Below are 23,826 nucleotides of genomic sequence, written 5' to 3'. Positions count from 1 at the left end.
GGTGTTTGTTAAAAATGACATGTCTCTCATCTCATCTCATTAGCTACACCGCTTATCCTCAGTAGGGTCGCGGGGGGGCTGGAGCCCATCCCAGCCATCTCCGGGCAGTGGGCAGGGGACACCCTGAACTGGTTGCCAGCCAATCGCAGGGCACACAGGGACAGACAACTCATTCGCTCATTCACGCCTATGTATGTGGCTTAAATTTTAAATTTTAGATTTTTTGGCATAAATGTCCAAAATTGACACGTAATCCTTGTACTAATGCACATTTAACAGTGCCCTGTTTAGGTGCAGCATGCCACTGTCCCGTAGGGGGCGATGGTGCTTCACAGGACAATACTATACAAAATGATACCAGCTGCCGTTAACCTAGAGGAAATAAGAAATATAATGGCAAAGCGAAGCCAGCAGAGAGCAGGGTTGGTTAAATTCATTTTTAAGCAGACCTTTTGAGAAACAAGGCAAAATTTTCAAACTTACAAACATTTCACCCAAATTCAATCAATTTTAAAGACTTGAAAACACAACACAATCAGGGTTGGTACGCCTTTTTCATGGCCAAATTCAAGGACTTTTTAAGGACTTTTAAAGCCAATTTTCCCATTTTTCCAGCACCATTAAAAGAAGAAATTCAGTGCTGACTAAAAGAACGAGCGCCCAAACCCTAACTCTAGCCCCAACCAAATTTTGGAATCCTAAAATCCTAACTTACAGCCCAAATCCTAGCTCCTAACCCTAGCCTTACACCTAACCCTGTCTGTAACCCTATCCCTAACCCGGTTTCAAACTGTAACATATTCTGGAACACTACATTGAGTTCAGAACCCTAATATGGATCTTAAACTCGAGTTTCTAAACCTAAATCTAGCTGTAACAGTAGCCCCAACCCTTATTCAGACCCGAAATTCAGTTTAATACCCTTGGTTTCTAACTCCAGCCCCAATCTTTTTTTTGGAACCATATGGTAAGTATAAAACTTTATAACTTAAGTGGCTGTATTAAATTCAAAATCCCAAAGGTGAGAACCACCAGGAAAAGTATGTGTGTGTCTGTGTGTGGAGTCAAACTTTGGAACAATCCACAAGACGAGAAAAAACAATGTCCAACTATTCACTTGTTCAAATTTAAATACAAAAAAACATTCCTGGCGGAATACAGAGATGAAAAAATCGTGTATGAGTGATACGAGAGATTGGAAATACTGCGTTTACAACTATAGTTAACATTGTTGTTATTGTTACTATTATTATATCATAACTGTTATTATTGCTATTGTTGTCATTATCATTGGTGTCACAATATTTGACTAGTAGCATTACACTGTATAATGTGAGTAGATGGGTACTACGATGATTAGTGTATAAAATATGTGACTATTGTTATTATTATAATTATTGATATCTGACCTATGTAATATGTATATCTATGAGATTTTGTTATATTTAGACACAAAAGAGGAGTTATATGTAAAATGTAATTCATAGGGAAGATGAAGGGGTAGGGAAAATAAGCGTCTGCTTCTGACTACCCCTTTTCGAACATGTTATGATAACATTATTTTGTTGTTGAGGCGTTATTTTTGTCCTGTTTTTATTTTATAATGTTCAAAATAAAGTTTTCATTCATTCACTCATTCAAAACCAATGTCTAAACACCTGACTTAAGAAACATGGCAACAATGTCAAGCATTTACAAGCACTACACAAAAAAAACAAGCACTTTTTAAACCTTAAAAACACAAGATTACAATTAACGCATTTTCAGGGTTTTAAAACGACCATACAAACCCTGATTCAAAATTAAGCATTTTCAACAAATTCCCAACACCCGTATGAACCCCGTATTACTTTCTTCATTTATTTAGAAATGGGACTGTGCCTCACCAGACACCGACCTGACCGCATGTCATTTATCCGTGTATATGATATATCAAACATGGTATCTACAGCTCAATTCCAAATTCCCGCTCCATCAAATAATCAAATCCCCGCAACGGGAAAAAAAAGCACAATTTCCGCCATCCCGAGTCATATCAAGAGAGCGCCAGCTGCGTCCACATTGGCTTGCTAGGTAATGATGAGCTACAGGGAAATCAACATCACTGGCGGGGACGCCCGTAAGAAATATTTTCACGACGGCAGAATGGAAAGACGCTCGTCTGATATCTCCAAGCGGCAGATTTGCGCCGATAAAAGGAAAGAGTCGCCGGAGGGATGAGTGTCGCTACTTGAGCGTGGAGAGTCGGTCGCTGAAATTGAAGCTTGTGAAAACCTTTCAGATGTACGACTGGCTGCTAGTCGCAATCGAGTGCAGATAAGCGATAGCAATAAAAGGGAGAAAAAGGGAGGAAAAAAAAACATATGTTCATTTTATAAACTAGGAATAACTAGAGATGATACACCAGGGGTCTTGAAGGATTTCATACATTTGACTATAAAGGATTTTATACGATCGAATACAAATTACATTTGATGCAAAAGATATTCACTGGCTGGGCTGTGGTGCCAGGTCAGGGCAGTAGAAAATGTTGTTTACAGGAACGGCGGGAACGGGACGAAGGGCTGATACGATAATCAGCACGTCCAGACGCAGAGGGGCCCTGATGACATAATAAAACTCGGTGTAGTTTTGAACATTCCAGACATCGCGGCGAGGTGGTGGAGCCCACGTTGGGGTTCCTTGGCACACCCATGGAAGGAGCCGGCACACCATCTTGCGGGGAGACGTGGACCAATAAAGAGGACACCCCAGGGACTCCAACGACACTAATTCGACTAATTCGGCCGTTTTCAATGGAGTATATTTAGTTTAATTGTTATTGAAATTAAATCTGCCCCCGTGTGGAAATGCCGGCTTACCTGTTAATCTTTTCCGTCAGAAACGAGCGCGCATAAATTGTTGGGTCGTGTTCGGTTAATGAAGTCAGATAACTAATTCGAACAATTTGGTAAACGGTACATTTTGATATTTAATTCCCAACAGTCTGGAACCTATGGCTGGCATATGCGGAGCCGAGACAATACCCAATGACTTTAGGTTTTAGTCCGGTATATATGAGATGGATTTTTAACTACAGTTTTGTAAAGTAGGTTTAAACTATTTGTTCAAAAGTGTGTATTTCTATTTAGATTGTATGGCACTTTTTGGCTTCTCCGAGTTTTCCTGTTTCTTTGTTTTCTCACCACCAAATTCACCAAAAAATTCAAAAAGTGTTTCCCTGAATTTCTTCTATGATTAGTCAACATTTTATTCGCTCTCCCACATGAAAATGGTCGCTTTAGACCCGACAAGTTTACAATCAAGGTGTCCCACCAACAAACCCTGTTTTGGCTGTAAAATAATCCTTTATATCGAACCTCATTAAACAATCCATGTTTATTATTGAGACACCTAATGATGAAAAGCCGCATGAGAAACTTTAAACACCCAAAAGCTCTACCAAAGCACTATGAGCAATTTGATTGTGTGAGCAGTAGTACTGGGCTGAGCTATACACAGGGCGCTCACTCCTTCTCCTCGCCTAGCGCTGTCTGGACTGAAGGTAAACACATTGGTATCCTTGTTTGCATTATTTTGTGTCATTTTTACAAAATAGCTTTGCTTGCACATTGCTTTGAAACCATTATTTGGGACAAAAATGACAAAATCAGTCTAAATGAGCCTCAACACTTTTAAGTCAACTGCAGGAGGGAGACAAAATTAAAGTGGTATATTTATATTGATATGGGAAACAGGCTGGGCAGCACGGCGGTGCAGTAGTTAGCGCGTGTGCGGCACAGTTCTGAGGTCATGAGATCGAACCTCCTGTGTGGAGTTTGCATGTTCTCCCCGTGCTTGCGTGGGTTCCTCTGGGCACTTCGGTTTCCTCCAACATTCCAAAAACATGCATGTCAGGTTGATTGGCCGGTCCGAATTGTTCCTAGGTGTGAATGAGCGAACGAATTGTCTGTCCCTGTCTGCCCTGCGACTGGCTAGCAACCAGTTCAAGGTGTCCCCTGCCCACTGCCCAGAGATAGCTGGGATGGGCTCCAGCACCCCTGCGACCCTACTGAGGATAAGCGGTGCAGATGATGGATGGATGGATGGATGGATGGCTTCAAGTAAGTCATGTCTCTCCAGTGCCTCTTGCAAAATATGAAGAGGTAGATCGAAGACATGACAAATGTGTGCTACTAATTCTTGTAGGGAAGTCAACATTGGGTCAGCATTCTGTTTTGCAATGTGAAAAACAATGACCAACCCACTCAGGAGCCTAACCAGAACAATGTGAGCTGGGATGACTGCTCACACCCAAGTTCAGTTCTGCAGAGGCAAGAGACAAACAAGGAGCAAGAACGGACTGCTTACAAGAAAGTCTCGCGTAGCAAGAAACCAACAGTTCTGTTAGAGCAACCGGCTAGCAGGGAGCTAACGATCAAGTCCTGTTCAGCAAGCAACCAAAAAGGTCCTGTGATCGCAAGACGGTGGGATTCAGCCAGCGACCTCAAAGCGCCCACTGGACAACGAAAGGACGGGCTAGCCAAGAACCACAGCTTCAACGGCCTGCATCCAGTAGTTCTGGTCACTACTTCTCCTCCAGGACTGCAGTTTGACCGCTTAAAACATTAGAACCGGCCTCCACCGTCATCGAACTGAAACTAACTGAAACCCATTCATCCAATGGTGCCAGGTATCGATTGGTGTGTATAAAGGCCAACCTTTTCACCTGGGGCCTGATAGATTGCCCTGTGTGTCAGCTTTGTCAGAAAAGAGGATCATTAGAACACATCCTCAGATGTTGCTCAAAGGCCTTTGGAGATGGCAGGTATTGGTGGCACCACAGACAGGTCTTGAGGTCAATAGCAGACTGTAAAGTGGGCTTAAACTATTTCCTAAAAAGTGTGTATGTATAACCAGATGGTATCACGTTTCTGTTTCAAATATTGGTACCGCCCAAAAGAGCATTTCTTTCTTTCTTTCTTTGTTCTACCTAAATAAATGCAGTTTGGTGGGGAAGGCCCCCCAGAGTGAAGGAGCGCGGCCCTGAGACGGAAGTAAGTTCCCCCTCTTCTGGCCCCTCCTCCCTCTCCAACTGCTGTTGTAAAAAGTCGAATGCCTGCTGTATTTTTCTAGCGTTAGCAACTTGTGAATAGCTCTCCCACATGTAAGAGGTCGATTCAGACCCCACACAGACACAATTTACAACGTTATCAAAACCTGGAGCACAATTTTCTTTGTCTGAGCAGGACAGAAACCTCAACCCTCCAAGAAGACTCAGGGGGCCCTGCTTGCAACTGCAAGGGACTGGCAGCTCCTAGTGGAGATAGAGAATCATTTGTGATTCACAGACATCATTGCAGCTACAACAGTCCTGCCAGATATGGTGCTGATGTCTGAAGCCAGCAAGCAGGTGGTGCTCCTGGGAGAACCAGATGGATAAGGCGCAGGAGAGGAAGAGGGAAAAATACGCCGATCTTGTGGATGAATGCCGGAGGAATGGGTGGAGGGTCTACTAGGGTGGGCTGCGGTGGTTGTGCCAGGCAGGTCCTTCCACCGTGTCCTCGGGTTCCTTGGTATTTGTGGACTGCATAGGCGAAGAGTCATCAACAGCATCTTGGGAGCAGCTGAAAAGGTTTCACGCCGTCTCTGGTTGGGGGAGGATGTGCCATAGTGTGGGGTCTAAAAAGGACCACTTACGTGTGAGAGAGCTATAAAAGTTGGCTAACGCTAGAAAATACACCGGGGATGAGACTTGTTGAGTTTTCTTTATAACTGCAGTTCGAGAAGAAGAAAGTCAGATGGAGCCAGGAATTTACCTGCTTTCAGCTCGCCAGCATAACTCCTTCTGAAAAACCTTCCCCCCTCCTGCACTGTGTTTTATTGCAGTCACAAGAGTGAAATGTTTGAGACAAAGAGAAAATACCATTCCCCTGGGGCAGTACCAACACTTTTAAACAAAAACAGGAAAAAAAGGAGACGCCAAAAAGGGCCATACAACTGATTAGAAATACACGCCCTTGAGCAAATACATTTAAGCCTACTATACACATAGTGCGCTACCTGGAAACAAGTCGGGTGGGTCGTCTGGGCGAGGGTGTCTGACTAAGACCCTAAACACCCGATGACCCTGGGAGAGTCACTGACGATGTGTCCAGGTTTTGCCATAGGGTGCAATATCTAATAAAGGGAATATAGAGGGAAAAGATCAACTACAGCAACGCCCAGGTCCATGACTAATCATTGTGTCTTTCCAGTGCCTCTTGCACCTTATGAAGAGGTAAAGAGAAGACACGTCAGTGGTACCTTGCCTTTAATCGAAAATAAAAATGCATTCTCATATTGACGTTATATACTATTATACGCGGTTTTATTCCAATTATACTCAAAAATACCTCAGCCTTGACTGCATTTCTTAAGAAGGGTGTCTAAACCCCTTTGCTTTGGAATGTGTCTTTGGTTTCCGTCTGTGCAGATAACAATGATTGATCACCTCGCCTTGGGGGTAGTGCGATGACCTATCACCTTTCTCCCATTCTTCAATCATGGTTGGGAAATTTGCATCGACGACGGCACGGACCAATCAGCCAGAGGCTTGGTCATGGGGCGTGAACATTTCTTTGGCATGAATTATAACAGAGGAACACCAGGAAACCCCCTTGTCTTTCTACACACTATTGTAATTGGCAAAGAAGAAAGATCTGATGTGTTTAACTCTTTGATTCGGCTAATAAATTAATATGTGAACTATACTCGGCTCAATAACTTCTCCGACTTTTGGGCATGCTCCAACTGTAAGGGTTTGAACAAGACACGTGACGTGTCTTCGGAGTCAGATTTCAGTATAACAAATGTTAATACCTTACAATATAAATTATTTGAAATTGTTGAACAAGAAGTTTTGGCTGATTGAAACAGGTCGTAACCCGGGACAGGAGAGCAGACGTGGTCTGGATCAAAAAACGGGTCGTAAGCCGGGACGGGAGAGCAGACGTGGTTGGGATCAAAACAGGTCGTACGCGGAGATCAGGAAAAGGGCAGGTGGAAAAACGGGTGCAAAAACGGGACAGGCGTGAGTCAGGGTCAAAAAAGCTTGCATTGTATCAACAGACGTTCGCAGACAGACTGACAACAGGAGAGTGACAGGACTGGGTTTAAATAGGGACAGGGAGCCAATCACATAGAGGAGGCACGGCCAAGTTTTGCCAGCACTTCTATAGAAAGTCATAATATTTCATAATGAAGAGCATAAAGCTTCAAATCTTTTTATCAAGCAATGTCAGATAATTGAATATTATAGGGTGGCTAACAAGTGATGCAATTTTGAGTCCCTCCAGTGCCTCATGCAATTGATGAAGTGACATGACCAATCAAATATTCTAATGAGGAACATAAATGCCTAGCAACCCAATAATATGCCAGCATCCCTCAAAAGAGACTGATTTTGTTTCGGTAATTACCAATTTACACTGTATGGTTTACAATAGTCACCCTGCGTTTTATTTTTCTATTCTTCCTCTCCTGCACTTTCATTCCGTCTACCCTGCTAGACTATTTTATTGATTTGACACGGAAAAACACGAAGAAAACTGAAAAAAGTGCCGTGACATTTCCGAGTAATAAGAACACATTGAGAGTTGTTACCGCAGGAACATGAAAACAAACTGCGGGGTTGGAGGGTCTCTCCTTCAATTTCACATCCCAAAATGATGAAATAAGATGACGAGTGTATTTGCAGATCAAATTCTCCAAAGTAAAAAAAGAAAGAAAAAAAAAAGCCGCTCGGGTGGCACCAAAATCAAAAGCGAATCCCTGGAGCGTATCGTGTGACACTAAATCATTCATGCTGTGGGAGAGCCAGAACTTCCAAGCTCCACGGTCAAAAAGTGAAGATCCAAACATCACATTATCATTAAGAATAATACAATACAAGCGACTGATAATGAAGAAAATACGGTGAGCTGGATTTAATAATAATAATTAATAATAATTTCCTTTGTATTGTCATTCTTTGTAACAATGTACACAGAACGAAATGTCGATACACCTGACCCGTTGTAGCGAGCCGATGCAGCCGCAGCCAACAGAGGGCACCGCCATTTTACCAATGTTATAAGTCTTAGGTATGACTCGGCCGAGGCGCGAACCAGCGACCTCCCAGTCTCAAAGCGGGCGCCCTACCATCTAGGCTACTGAGCTGGTAAGAGGATTCCGGCGAATGAACGGACTCACCCCAGAGGTTTTTCCAATCGACTGGCCGGAGAACCGACGATCTCCCCGAGAGTGCAGAACATCTGACCCAAAAAGTCCTGAGGAAAAGAAAAAAGCAGGTCGGGTCAGCAGGAATATCTTTTCTTGAGCGTCGCTGTCTATTTTCTACTGTGGACACTTGTGCAAAGGTCAAATCCAAGATTAAAGAGAATACAAAAATTAATTTTCTAAAATTATCATTTTGTGAGAGAGAATGAGAAAGGAAGAGGAAGAGGAAGAGGAAGAGGAGAGGAGAGGAGAGGAAAAGAGAGGAGAGGAGAGGAGAGACATAAATAAAGAAATATGAGAATGAAAAGAAGAAAGAAAGAGAGAAAGAAATATGAGAAAGAAAGAAAGAAAGAAAGAGAGAAAGATATATGAGAAAGAAAAAAAAAGAGAGAGAAAGATATATGAGAAAGAAAGAAAAAAAGAAAGACAGAAAGAAAGAGAGAAAGAGATATGAGAATGAAAGAGAGAAAGAGATATGAGAATGAAAGATAGAAAGAGATATGAGAAAAAGAAAGAAAGAAAGAGAGAAAGAAAGATATAGAAAGAAAGAAAGAAAGAAAGATACAGAAAGATACAGAAAGAAAGAAAGAAAGAAAGAAAGAAAGAAAGAAAGAAAGAAAGAAAGAAAGAAAGAAAGAAAGAAAGCAAGAAAGAAAGAAAGAAAGAAAGAAAGAAAAAAAGACAGAAAGAAAGAAAGAAAGAAAAAAATGAAAGAACAAAAGAAAAAACAAAAGTGAGAGAGGGTGAAAGAGCAGGAGAAAGAGTGAGTAAAAGGAAAAATGAAAGATCAATAGAATGACAGAAATAAAAAACAAAGAAAGAAAGATAGCGAGAGAGAAAGAGAGTGAAAGACAGAGTGAATGGGTGACAGAGAGAGTGAAAGAGAGTGAGTGAGAGAGAAAGAGAGAGAGAAAGAGAAAAAGATGGAAAGAAACAAAGAAAGAAACAAAGAAAGAAACAAAGAAAGTGAAACAAAAATGAAAGAAAGAAACAAAAAGAAATAGAGGGAGAGAGTGTGAATCAGAGAGCAGTAGAAAGGCAGAAAATGTGAGAGGAAATAAATATTCTTCTCATGTTCCACTTCCACACTCATATTTCAGATTGAAACCCTTGTTTTGCAACGAAGCGTGTGCCACAGCAGAAGCTCGACAGATGGACAAAATGGGAAACCGAACCAGAATGACAAGACAGACCAATAGTTAGCGTAGCCACGTCAAAACAAAAAAAAAGCCTGCTTCTGGAGTTTTTTGACAGCATGCTAGACTTCCACCCAGGTGGTTAAAGGAGCTGTGATACTTTTTTTTAAACTTGCCATTACACTCCACTACACTAGGAGGCAGTGGTGTTGTTTTATGGTTTGTTTACATTTAACAAAGTGTAGCAGGTGTACCAGCTTGCTGTGTTAAAAATATTGGCAGCGGGCAGCATATAGCAAAATAAATGGAGTTGCCCCTTAAAGTTGTGACAACCCAATCACGCTGATAAGGAGCTTGAGTTTTTCCTTAGCGGAAATGTGCCAAATTTGGCAAGGTGAAGAGTTACCATCAAAATCGAGCATTTTTTGTTTTCGTCCACACCTATTTTTGAAGAGGACGTCGTTGGGCGTCACCCCAAAATATACGCAGAGACGGGATATGGCGGAAAGGGAACGCACCTTATTGCATTCGTTCAGCAACGTTCAAGCCACGTTGAAAGTTCGTTCAAGAAACGCTGGGCTTTATACCGTGCTGAAAAACATCTCGTGATGTTTTTCTCGGTATCGAAAATGTTTTTTCCGACCCCGACTCGCTCAGTCAACAACTTGTGACTCTTTGTATTAACATTATCTCATGACTCATGACTCCTTGCAATGACATCCTTCCAGATGTCTGCACACCTGGCTGATGACTTACAGTTAATCCACAACACTATATTATGTGATGACTTTAAAAAAAAAAAAACTTTTGGGGGGGATGGGGAGCGAGAGGATTTTTTCTTCTGAGGGGGGCGTGACGGAAAATAATTAAGAAGCACTTGATTACAACACAATTAGTGCGGCAAGTGTGAAAGTTGGGGCTGGGCTCTGGCAGTTATTAGCATGTAGCCATAAGCATGAAGCGGATAGCATATCTCACTTTCTCACTTGCATCAACTCGTTAGCATAAAGCTATGTGCATGGTTCATTTGCAAGTAGCTGTTAGCATGTAGCCGTTAGCATTGTACGAAAGCAGGTAGGCGTTAGCATGACTTGATAGCATTTGCTTATTAGCAAGTAACCGTTAGCATGACTCGTTAGGATCTAGGCATTCACACGTAGCCACTAGCGTTACTCGCTACCAAGTAGCCGTTGGAGTAATTCTTTAGTATGTCGGTGAAAACGTGAATCATTAGAAGCTACTTGTCTGGCTGTAGCCGTTAGCATAACCAATTAGCATGTAGCGGTGAGCACAACTAGCACGACTCGTTAGCATGAATTATTTACATTTACTTGTCCGGATGGAGCCGTGAGCATGACTCGTTAGAATGTAGTTGTTAGCATGTAACAGTTAGCATAACTCGTTAGCATCTAGTGGATGGCATGGCTAGCACGATTCTTAACAGCCACTCGTTCGCATGACTCGTAAGCATGTAGCCATTAGCACTAATCGTTAGCATGTAGGTGTTAGTATTTACTCACTAGCATGTAGCCGTTAGCATGACTCATTAGTATCTACTTGTTAGCATGCAGCTGTTAGCATGACTTATTAGCATGTAACTGTTAACATGTAGCAGTCATCATAACCCGTTAGCATGTAGCGGCTAACACGATTTGTTAGCAGCCACTCGTTAGCATGACTCATCGGCATGTAGCCATTAGCATCTGCTTGTTAGCATCTACTCGTTAGAATCTACTTGTTTGCATGTAGCCGTTAGCACATTGCCGTTAGCATGATTTGTTAGCGAGCACCATTCGGCATGAATCAATAGCATCTACTCACTAACATGTAGCCGTTAGCATGACTTGTTAGCATCTACTTGTTAGCATCTACTTATTAGCATGTAGCCGATAGAATGAATCATCTACTTGTTTGCAAGTAGACGTTAGCATGACTCATTAGCATGACTCATTAGCATGTTATGGTTGACATGAAGCAGTAAGCGTAACCCGTTAGCATTTAGCGGCTAGCACGACTAGCACGACTCATCAGAATCTACTTGTTAACATAATAATAATAATAATAATTTCCTTGTATTGTCATTCTGTGTAACAATATACACAGAACGAAATGTCGATTGCACCTGACCCGTTGTAGCGAGCCGATGCAGCCGCAGCCAACATAGGGCGCCGCCAACCACTTTTTAAGTCTTAGGAATGACTCGGCCGGGGCGCGAACCACCGACCTCCCAGTCTCAAAGCGGGCACCTTACCATCTAGGCTACATGTAGCCGTTACCATGAATTGTTAGCACAAATCGTTAGCATGTAGGTGGTAGTGTGTCTTGTTTGCATGTAGCCATTAGCATCTGCTTGTTAGCATCTACTTGTTAGCATGTAGTTGTTAGCATGACTTGTTAGCACATTGCTGTTATCATGATTTCTTTGCAAGAACCATTTGGCATGAATCATTAGCATCTACTCACCAACATGTAGCCGTTAGCATGTTGTCGTAAGCATGGCTTGATAGCCATGTAACTGATAGCATGTATCATTAGGATCTACTTGTTTGCTCATAGCTGTAAGCATGACTTGTTAGCATCTACTTGTTAGCCTGTAGTTGTTATTGTGACTTGTTAGCGCATAGCCGTTAGCACGACTCGTGGGCATCCCCTGCTTAGCGTGCGGGATGCGTGGATCTGCACTTGCACGATAGACGTGGAAACAGTCGCGAATAATCGGATTTCATGAAAAGTTCCTGATCAAATGGTGGTTTGGCGGAGCTCCGGCATCCGCCGGGAACAATAAAAATCAGTATTCTATTTGTGGCATTCCAGGCCATCTGGCGGCTATTCGATCCTCTTTTAGCACAACGGAGGACCGTCTGCCCGTCGGTGACAATCGGGAATAATGTCAAAAAATGTCCGTTCTGCACATATGTGTCAATCCAACAAACGTTCTAGGTAATGTACTCGAAATTTTGCATATGTTTCTGAAAGATATGAAGTCCATGCATGATTTGGTATACTACCAACAGAACCTTAAAATCACGTCTTAAGCTGACAGGGAGCCAATGCAGGTTAGCTAAACTCGGGGTCATGTGATCAAACTTTCTTGTCTTGGTTAAAAGCCTCGCTGCAGCATTTTGTACCAGCTGAAGGCTTTTCATTTTGGACTTCGGGATACTGGAGTAGTGCATTACAGTAACAAAGGCATGAATTATAATCCTCGCATCCGACTGAGAAAGCATAGAGCGAATTTTAGCAATGTTTCGAAGATGGAAAAAAGCTGTTCCAGTGATATTCTTCACATGTGTTTGTAGGATTGGATTGGGGTCAAATATGACACCTGAGTTTTTAACTGAGTCACTCTGGGTAATATGACATTTGTCAATGTTCAGAGCCGTTTTTGAAAACAAGTCACGGAATTTAGATGGACCAATAACTAGCCTTTCGTTTTTTTCAGAGTTGAGTGACATCCACTCTTTTATGTGAGTGAGGCAGGTCTCCAAATTTCCACAGTCTAGTGTGGCAGATTCGTCCTTCTGAAGATATAACTGAGATTCTTCTGCAATAGAAACTGATATTATACTTCTAAATAATTTCACCTCGTGGAAACATGTCAACGCTGAAAAAAAGGGGGCCAGGTACTGAACCCTGCGGAACACCACAGATAACACTAAAGGGCTCCGATGTCATTTCACCAAATTTAACACAGTGCGTCCTATCTGAGAGGTAGGATCTGAACCATAAGAGGACCACATCTGCCTAACATGTGACAGGTTCCCAGTTTGATGCCCGGAGAGGGATGGGCGCCACTGGGCTGTTTCTGCCCAAGACACACCGCCCCCTACAAACCCTACTGGGTAAGGAAAACAACCAACCATCCAACCATTTTTAAGTCAAGGCGCATTCTCTTGGGCATGGAAGTTATATTTATGTGAGTACACAAAGAAAGGAACCACCTGAAATTTATATATAAATGAATAATCAGAAAAAAATCAAACAGGAAAATAAATCATATCAAATTGTCAGTAATCTTGTTGTGAATTAATGACATCGGAGCTTATCGACATAATGTTGTTTGGACCGGAAAGTCCAGGCTTGTTTCTCCCAAGTTTAAATGTCAGTGAGTGTTATTAATAATAACATTCGGCTTGGTTTGGAACAAGCTGTCAGGAATTTGTCTGGGTCACGGCGACATGATGAGAAACATGCTGAGATTGCAAAAACATTGTCAATTCCTGGAAGCATGCACTTTGAGAAAAACAAGCGCGTCATCGCGAGGGGACGCACTGAGCGACATGTGATATTTCTGATGTGATGTTTTTGCTCTGCAGGGTATAAGAACGCTGATTATCTATTAGACGAATGAGAACCCCGTTTTGAATGCTGACGAAAATCAATAAACAGCTTCTCCCTCTCCCGTCAAAATTCCTCTGTACTTTTGTGCACATTTCTGAGGCATATTTCACGGGCTGCTCCAAAAATCTCAACTCAATTCAAGTTTTTTTTCTCGCGTCCCAAATTGACTTGTTTTTCAAATCAAATTTAGAAAAAGCATCCTTGAAATGAGCAAAATGATATTATCGAGCAGCAGTGCAAAAAAAAAGGAAATCTTGGCAGATATATTCAGGTTTATTGTATTCATGTAAGGATATTTTATTTATCATATAAAATTAGAAAAATCCTCTTCAAAACAAGCAAAATTATGCTAACTAGCAGAACTACAAAAAAGGGGAATGGTTTGCTTTTCTATAGCGCTTTTCAAGTCAATGAGGACCTCCCAAAGCACTTTACAATGTGCTTCACACTTTACCCATTCACACACACACTAACTACCCGATAGCAGCGTCAGCCATGCAAGGCAACTACCTCCAATAGCAATTTAGCAGAGTGATCCCAAAAAATAATGTCAAGAAACATATTAAATGGCAAGTTATGCTTAAAATTGACAAAATTATATCTCTACAAACTACAGACCTGTTGTTACTGCAAGTGTCCAGCAGATGGCACTAATGCAAAAATGAGCATTGCTTGTTTTTGTTTCCCTATTTTCGTGGTTTTCATTGAAAATCCTTGTTTTTCTATAAACTGGCGTAATAAATCAAGGGTGATTCCTAAAATGTGTTGTCTTATATGAAGTTGGAAAAAAAAAGATTAAAGAAAGTTAATATTTAAATATAACCAAATTATTCTGGCAATAGAGTAAGATTTTTACGATCTTTAAAAATGAACAAAAAAAACGAACGTGAGAGAACAGTTGACACCAAAGCGTTCCTTCTTTGGCACACGACGATGTGAACATTCCGACAAACGGTGTCGGCCATCTTGAAACCTTTCCGGATGAAAAAGCCGGAAAGGTTTGTGCCCGAATCGGGGGCAACGGCCATGCGAGCGTGGGAGGCGGAAGCCATGCTAGCACCTACGTTGAGTTCTGCGGGCTTCCGGAAAGTTGGCCGGCAGCAGCGACAACGACAACAATAACAACAACAATCACCACAAATACACAGGCCCATCATATAACAGAGAACGTGACGCTAGCACGGAACCAAGAAAACCATTGTGCCACAAATACAAGATATTCATGGAAAAATGCAAACCCTGATAATCCAAATGACCTCATAGTTGTTCAATGATTTCCAAAGAGACTGTTTTTTCCTAATATCACTAAATAATTCCAAATATTAATATAATACAAAATACATACAATCCTGATAGTCATCGAACCGATAACAGCCAAAAAAGGCGTCACACTTTTAGCCATGCTTTGATATTTAATCAGCAAATAGTAGAATAGAATAGAATAGAATAGAATAGAATATACCTTTATTGTCATTGTTACAAAATGGGTTACATATTGTGACAACGAAATTGGGCAACTTGTTAGAATAAGGGACTTGTTAGAAAGATTCTAGATTCTAAGATTCTAAATGTTCCGCATTCCTACATATTTGCGTCGTAAACCATGGTGTTGGGAATATCATGGTTTAGAGCTGCATGAGTGCAACTGGAATTTGGGAGTTGCAACTCATTAAGGGTAACCCTTGAAAAATTGTAAAAAAAAAAAATGGAGCAGAAATATTTGAATTTTCAACTTGGTCGCGTCTCCCCTTCACAAAGTGCACAAGACACTGGAGATTCACAAAATTTAGTCATTTCTAGCAAAGCCTTAAGAATCATTTACCCGACAGTACTAGTTAAAAATAAATCTAAGCATTTATGTTGCGTATTACAATCCGTTTGGATTTTCAACATGGTGTCTTCCTCACTACCTCTTCATAAAGTGTGTAAGGCACTGGAGAGAGACAGTAATATGTCACTTTTAGCCACGCTATGAGAATAATAATAACATTATCTCTCAGCATTAATTTTTCACATTAAACTGTATATGGATTTTCAACTTGGTAGTGTCTCCTCTCTACCTCTTCGTAGAGTGCAAGAGGCACTGGAGAGACACAGTAATTTGTCACTTTTAACCACTTTGTGAGAAAAATTCAGCAAACATTAATTGTCAGAAATATTCTGTGTTTTTTCATATTACAATATATTTGGATTTTCTACTTGGTCGTGTCCCCTCTCTACCGCTTTCTAATGTGCAAGACGCACTAGAGATAAATAGTCACTTTTCGCCACTTTGTGAGAATAATTCAGCAAACATTGATTGTCAGAAATACTCTCTGTGTTTTTTTCATATTACAATATATTTTGATTTTCTACTTGGTCTTGTACCCTCTTTACCAATTTCTAATGTGCAAGATGCACCAGAGAGAGACACGATAATTAGTCACTTTTAGCCACTTTGTGAGAAAAATTTAGCAATAATTATTTGTTAGAAATACTCTCAGTGTCTTTTTCATATGACAATATATTTTGATTTTCTACTTGGTCTTGTACCCTCTTTATTGATTTCTAATGTGCAAGATGCACTAGAGAGAGACACGATAATTAGTCACTTTTAGCCACGCTATTAGAATCTTTCAGCTGAAATTACTTGTTAGAAACATTCTAAGCATGTATGTTCTGCATTACAATAGATTTGGATTTTGAACTTGGTCGTGCCTCCTCTCTAGCTATAAGTAAGGAGTGTAAAGCACTGGGGAGAGGTGATAATAAGTCACATTTAGCCATATAAAAACATTTCACCAATGTAACTTGTTAGAAAGATTCTTAGAATTCATTTTTCACATTAGACCATATTTGGATTTTCAACTTGGTTGTGTCTCCTCTCTACTTCTTCGTAAAGTGTAAGAGGCACTGGAGACATACGATAATTAGTCACTTTTACCCACACTATTAGAATATTTCCGCTGAACTTACTTGTTGGAAAGATTCTAAGCATATATGCACCATATTACAATACAATTGGATTTTAACTTGGTTGTGCCTCCTCTCTAGCTTATACGTAAGGATTGTAAAGCACTGAGGAGAGACAATAATTAGTCACTTTTAGCCACTTAGCGACCATTATTTGTTAGAAATACTCTCAGTGTTTTTTTTTCATATAACAATATATTTTGATTTTCTACGTGGTCTTGTACCCTCTTTATTGATTTCTAATGTGCAAGATGCACTAGAGAGAGACACGATAATTAGTCACTTTTAGCTATGCTATTAGAATCTTTTAGCTGAAATTACTTGTTGGAAAGATTCTACGCATATATGTTCGCATTACAACACATTTGGATCTTCAACTTGGTTGTTACTCCTCTCTACCTCTTCATCATGTGTGCAAGGCACCAGAGGGCAGTGTTGGGCGCGTCACTAAAAAAAAATGGTAATTAGTCACAGTGACTAGCTACTTCATTCCAAAAATAATTCAGTTGACTCCCTGCCCTGGATTACTAACACCAAACAGTAGTGTTTTATTCTGAAAGTAACCATCTAGGCATGAAACGCGCAAGGCGCTGTTAGCATGTTGCTAATAGCTCGTCCCATTTCTCTTAGTTAGCAAACACAGGAAGTAAAAACAACACCAGGAGGAAAGGGTTGAGGGTTAAGGGTAAGGGGTTTAGGGTTAAGGGTTAAGGGTTAAGGGTTAAGGGTTAAGGGTTAAGGGTTAAGGGTTAAGGGTTAAGGTTTAAAGGCTAAGGGTTAAGGGTTAAGGGTTTAGGGTTCATTTAGGAAGTGAAAAAAATGGAATTTAACATGACTGGAGAAAAATAATACTTTGTATTTGGATTATTGGTAATTTTCTATGGAGGGTTTGCTTTCTTCCATCAATTTCATAAACCACAGATAAAAACGTTTCACAGTTTGTTCAGAAACTTTTCAGTTTTTTCAATCCAAATTTGTTCCAAACTGGTCTACGTTTATATGTGGTCGGAAACTTGATCCACATCCATCATAGTTCGGCGTAAACTCACGTGTTTGGACAAGTCGGGACTTTTGGAGTCCACGTCGTACCTGAAATGAAAAACAAAATGGACGTTTTGAAAAGAAAGTACGAGAAAATGATATGAGAACGAAAGAAGAAGAAGAAGGAGAGCAAAGGAGAAGGAGGAGGAAAAAAAGAAAGAAAAGAGCAAGAACACTGAATGGGAAGGAATAAGACGATGAAAAGAAGGAAGAGGAAAGAAGAAGGAAGAGGAACACTAAAGAATGAACAAGAAATAAAAAAAGAAAGAATAAAAGTAGAAGAGCAAAAAAGGAAGAGGAAAGAAAATGAAAGAAGAACATTAACATTAAAAAAGAGTGAGAAATATGAATATGAAATAAATGGAAGAGCAAATAAGGAAGTAAAAGAGGTATAAGAAATAAGAAAAAAAAGAACACTGAAAAGACGAAGAAGGAAGAGCACTGAAAAAGAAAGGATGTTTAAAAAAAGAAGAAATATGAAAAGAAAATGAAGAACACTGAAAAAAGATGAGAAAGGCCAAAAAAAAACTGAAGAGCAAGAAAGAAAGAGGACGGAAAAAGAACGGAAAAAAATAGTCTTCCCGCGATTTAAGGTTCAGTTCGACAATGATCTAAAAATTAGAAAAGCAAAAATGAAAGACAGAAACCATAATGTTTATCATAAATGAATGAATCATGAAATGATTTAAAACAGAAAGGGTCTTGACGTAAGTTCAGCTTCAGTTCGACGCTTATCAAGAAAATTAGCAAAACGAAAACGAGAGAGGAATAATGACGTTTTAAAAAAAGGACTTAATTTCAAAATTATATCAAAAAGGAAAAAGGGTCTTATTGTGATTTCAGCTTCAGTTCGACGCTTATCGAGAAAAGTAAAAAAAACAAAACGAGAGAGCAATGATGATGTGTTAAAAAAATGAATTAATTTCAAAATTATATCAAAAAGGAAAAAGGGTCTCGTTGTGATTTCAGCTTTAGTTCGACGCCTATCTAAAAATTAGCAAAACGAAAACGAAAGAGCTATGATGACTTTTTAAAAAATGAATTGATTTTAAAATTATATCAAAAGGGAAAAAGGTTATCATTGTGATTTCAGCTTCAGTTCGACATTTATCTTGAAAAATAGCAAAACTAAAACAAGAGAGCAATGATGACGTTTTAAAAAATGAATTAATCTTATAATTATATCAAAAGTGAAAAAGGGTGATTGTGATTTCAGCTTCAGTTTGATGCTTATCTAGAAAATTAGCAAAATGAAAACGAAAGAGCAGAGATGACGTTTTAAAAATGAATTCATTTTTAAATTATATCAAAAGGGAAAAGTGGTCTCATTGTGATTTCAGCTTCAGTTCGACGCTCGACTCAAAAAGTACCGAACAAAAAACAGAGACCGCAACCCTAACTTTTATCATAAATCTATCCATCCATCCATAATCTGCACCGCTTATCCTCAGTAGGGTCGCGGGGGTGCTGGAGCCCATCCCAGCTATCTTCAGACAGTGGGCAGGGGACACCCTGAACTGCTTGCTTGCAGGGCATTTATTATAGATCAATTAAAAAAATATTGAAAGCTGAAAAGGGACTTAATGTGATTTCAGCTTCAGTTCGACGCTTATCCCCAAAATTAGGAAAAAAAAAACCGAGACGATAACTTTTATTAAAAAAAAAGAATGAATTTGCAAGTAATATCAAAATGTAAAAGGGTTTTAACATGATCTAAACTTCAGTTCAACGCTGATTTGAAAAAGTAGCAAAATAAAAATGAAAGACAGCAACATTAACTTCTAGATGAATGAATCATAAAATAATATCAAATTAAAAATCAAAATTTGACATGATTTCAGCTTCAGTTCGACGCTTATCACCAAATTTGGGGGAAAAAAACCCGAGACAGCAACGATAACTTTTATAAAAAAATTAATACATTTCCAAATAATACCAAAATGTAACAAGGTTAAAACGTGATCCAAACTTCAGTTCAGCGCTTATCTGATAAAGTAGCAAAATCAGAATGAAAGACAGCAACATTAACTTCTAAATGAATAAATCATAAAATAAAATAAAATAAAAATATTGAGTTTACATGATTTCAGCTTCAGTTCGACGCTTATCCCCAAAATTAGGAAAAAAAAAACCTGAGACAGCAACGATAACTTTTATAAAAAAGGAATGAATTTCCAAGTAATATCAAAATACAAAAGGGTTTTAAGGTGATCTAAACTTCAGTTCAACGCTCATCTGAAAAAGTATCACAATAAAAATGAAAGACACCAACATTAACTGTTAAAACTCACAAGTCGAAACGAAGGCTCTGCTTTTCTTCGAAGAAATAGTCCAAGATGTACTTTCGGACAAAGTCGGGGTTCAGAGTGTTGTCGATCACTTCGGTCCTGCCGAACTGCAGATGAAAGGAGAATGGACTTTGGTCAAAAAAGAAAGAAGTAAAAAAGGAGAAGAAAAAAAATGAAGTAAACTAAAAAAATTGAAGTAAACTAAAAAAAAAGCAAGGGATGAACAAGATAAGGAAAAAAAATGGATCAAAAGAAGAGAAGAAAAAGGAAAAGAAATGAAAAGGAAAGGAAAATGGAAAAAAACAAGAAGAAAAAAGGGAGAAGAAGAAAAGAAAAAAGAAAGAAGAAAGAAAAAGAAAAAAAGTGAAGGAGATTTTTTTGTAGTAAACTAAAAAAGAAAAAAAGCAAGCAAAGAACAAAATAAGGAAAGTAAAAAAGGGGATCGAAAGAAGAGAAGAAAAAGGAAAATGAATGAAAAGGAAAGGAAATGAGGAAAAAAAAACAAAAGAAAAGGGAGAAGAACGAAAGATAAAAGAAAGAAAAACAAAAACGGTGAAGAAGAAAATGTTTTTGAAGTAAACTGAAAATAATAAAAAGCAAGCAAAGAACAAAATAAGGAAAAAAAGGGATCGAAAGAAGAGAAGAAAAAGGGACAGGAATGAAAAAGAAAGGAAAATGAGGAAAAAAACAAGAAAAAAAGAACAAAGAACAAATGAAAAAGAAAGAAAAAGAAGAAAAGTGAAGAAAAAAAGGACAAAGAGATAAGAAAAACAAAAAAGGGACAAAGTACAAAAGAAGAATAGGAAAGAAAAGAAAGAAAGAAAGAAGAAGAAATAGTAATAAAGATGTAAAAGAAAGAAAATTTAAAAAAGAGAAAATACAAAATACAAAAAGGAAAGGTCGGACAAAGACAGAAATACAAAGAAGAAAGAAAGAAGAAAGAAAGAAGAAGAGGAGAGAAGTGAAACAAAGAAGAGGAAAGAGTAATAAAGATGTAAAATAAAGAAAATGAAGAAAAGTGAAGAAGAAAAAAAGGGACAAAGAGACAAGAAAAACAAAAAAAGGAGCAAAGAACGAAAGAAGAAGATGAAAGAAGAGAAAAAAAGAGGAGGAAAGGGTAATAAAGATGTAAAAGAAAGAAAAACAAGAGAGAAAATAGAAAAGCAAAAAAGGAAAGGTAGGACTAAGAAACGAAGAAGAAAGAAAGAAGAGAAAGAAGGAATAAGAAAGATGAAAAAAGTAGAAGCAAACAAAAGGAAAAGAAAGAAATTAGAAGAGCAGAGGAGGAAGAGGAAACACTGAGAAAGAAAAAGAAGGAAGAAAAAGAGGAAGTAGAGTAGTAGAAAGCATGTGAAAGAGGATCCGATGAACGCAAGCTAGGCTAAGCTAACTTCTTTACGGCTAATGAAGTCTCCCTTTAAAACCCCAGAGAGAAGAAGTCAAAATAAAGGAGTAAGAGACATGATGGGAAAGAAAGTTAGGAGAAGAGTATGAGCGAGGGTCAAGAACCTGAAATGGTTTGGAACCTAAAAATAGCTTTTACGTTTTAAAAGAAGGCTTCGAACCGGACCGAATCGAGTTACCGAGTTTTGGAGTTGACGTCACGTCCTAAATCAAATCCAAAAGGAAACAATTATAAGATTAAAAAAGAAGGAAGAAGAAAACTGAAGAAGGAAGGGAAAGAAAATACTGGAGAAAAATAAACATGACAATGCAGCAGCTCTTCTCCTCAGGCGAATGGTTGGGTGGTTCGCAAGGTGATGAAACTCTGTTTATTGGTTTATTTTACAAGAGAACCAAACAAACTCAACTTTCAATATATGGGTTTTGTAAAGTGAATGGGCAAAAAAATGTGCAGTTTTTTTCAGCTAGCTGTCTGGCTATCCTTTTAGCTTTATAGCCGGCTAGTTTACCACATTTTCAGCTATTTAGCAAGCTATCAGGCTAGGATCTTACGTTTCTTTTGCATGCTATGTAGCTAACAATTAAATTTTTTTTTTTTATCGTTGTCAAGCTACATTTTTGCTTTCTTTCTAACTCGCTTACTCTTTTAGCTAGCAGGCTAGCTTCCTTTTAGTTTTTTACCTGTTTCTTTTTTCTAGGTAACAATCAAGCTACCTTTTTAGCTAATCAGCAAGCTATCCTGCTAGCTTTTTACGTTTTTTTTTGCAAGCTATGTAGCTAACATTTTTTTTTTTTTGATAGTTGTCCAGCTAATGTTTTGCCTTCTTTCTACCTTGCTATCTAGCTTTTTTGTTAGCTTTCTATCAGGCTATTCAGATTTCTTTTTACTCTTTTCGCTAGCGGTCTAGCTCCCTTTTAGTTTTTTACCTGTTTACTTTTCTAGCTAATGATCAGGCTACCTTTTCAGCTAATTAGTAAGCTATCCAGCTAGCTTTTACGTTTTTTTGCATGATATCTAGCTAACATTTTTGTTTTTGTGATAGATTTCAAAATAAATTGTGGGATTTTTTCCAGCTAGCTATCAACGTTTGTTTTCAGCTTTCTATCCAACTATTTAGATGTCTTTTTACACTTTTAGCTAGCAATCAAGATCCCTTTTAGTTTTTTACCCGTTTACTTTTCTAGCTAAGGATAGAGCTATACCGTTTCAGCTATTTAGCAGGCTATCTATCTAGCTTTTTACTTTTGCATGCTATCTAGTTAACGTTTACCTTTTTGCTAGTTATTGAGATGTCTTTTTACTCTTTTACCTATCAAACTGGATCCCTTTTAGTTCTTTTTACCCGTTTACTTCTAGCTAACGATCAAGCTACCTTACTAGCTATTTGGCAGGTATCCAGCTAAAAACATTTTTCTTGCATGCTATCTCGCTAATATTTTTTGCTAGTTGTCAAACTAAATTTTGGCCTTCTTTCTATCTAGCTATCTAGATTTTTTGTTAGCTTTCCATCTGACTATTTCCAAGGCTTTTTACCCTTTTAGCTAGCGATCTGGCTTCCTTTAAGTTTTTTACCTTTTTTCTTGCTAATTATCAAGCTAACTTTTAGCTATTTAGCAAACCAGCTAAGCTAAGTTGCTATTTTAGAAATTCATATCAAAATGGGTTCCCTTTGCGCTCATTAGTAGCAAAAAGTAGCTCGAGACTTGAAAAAGGTGGAGGTTGCAGCGATCAATGATAAATATTGATTATTTACCGTGCATTTTTTGTAAATTGGGAACAACAATCAAGTATTTGTTCCAAATATGTAAACAAGCGTGGCGTCCAGACGGTGAGGTTGTGAAAACAGACATGCTATCGTGACTCTCGCCAGACACTCATTAGCCAGATACTCATTAGCCGGCCGCGTTAGCCGCCAGCCGCTATCCTACTCCAGCTTGGCATTGTCTCCGACACTCAGCCGGGAAATCGCATTACGAACTCATTTTTGTGTGCCACTCGTCGACACTTTTCACAATTTTGAGTACTCGACATGACTATAAAAAAATAAATACTATTTTTTTTAGTCCACGGGATTTTTGTCTAGAGCACTGGTTATATGTGACTCCCTAAAACTGCGTTAAAATAGCCACATAATAAAACAAATTCAAAATATTAGTAAAGCCTGCACCTAAACATCGATACTTATTAAATTATGTAGTTAACTAATATTAATATAGTAGTAAAACGCTGAAAATATCACATTTTTAAACCATTTACTGTACCAGCAGTTCCAGCAGTGGGGGCCACTTGTACACAAATTTCATATTTCGCGATCGTTCCCGTATCCGATTCGATCATTGTTGTCACCGTTTTTATTTTTCCTTCCTCTGTCTTACTAACCTTCTTGGAACTGGTTTTGGGAAGAAAAGGGAAATAAAACCAACAA

At 38.9% G+C, this 23,826-nt stretch overlaps 1 protein-coding gene across 3 annotated transcripts in view; it reads right to left on the bottom strand.

The window, feature by feature from the left end:
• cpne5b (copine Vb) overlaps window positions 1-23,826 on the bottom strand; it is a 142,666-nt gene that overhangs the window by 78,599 nt on the left and 40,241 nt on the right. For 2 of the 3 annotated variants that reach the window (XM_088337748.1, XM_088337750.1), the window contains exons 4-7: window positions 20,000-20,103; window positions 17,717-17,756; window positions 14,780-14,794; window positions 8,212-8,288 (exon numbers count right to left, since the gene is read on the bottom strand). In XM_088337748.1, coding sequence (XP_088193874.1) covers window positions 8,212-8,288; window positions 14,780-14,794; window positions 17,717-17,756; window positions 20,000-20,103 — 236 coding nt within the window. The remainder of the gene's footprint in view (window positions 1-8,211; window positions 8,289-14,779; window positions 14,795-17,716; window positions 17,757-19,999; window positions 20,104-23,826) is intronic. The other variant, XM_088337749.1, reaches the window with a different exon arrangement.

This window comes from Urocampus carinirostris, chromosome 6 (assembly GCF_059441175.1).
Source record: "Urocampus carinirostris isolate Australia breed hairy pipefish chromosome 6, RoL_Ucar_1.0, whole genome shotgun sequence".
Classification (NCBI taxonomy): domain Eukaryota; kingdom Metazoa; phylum Chordata; class Actinopteri; order Syngnathiformes; family Syngnathidae; genus Urocampus; species Urocampus carinirostris.
This window is presented reverse-complemented; position numbering and strand designations above follow the sequence as displayed.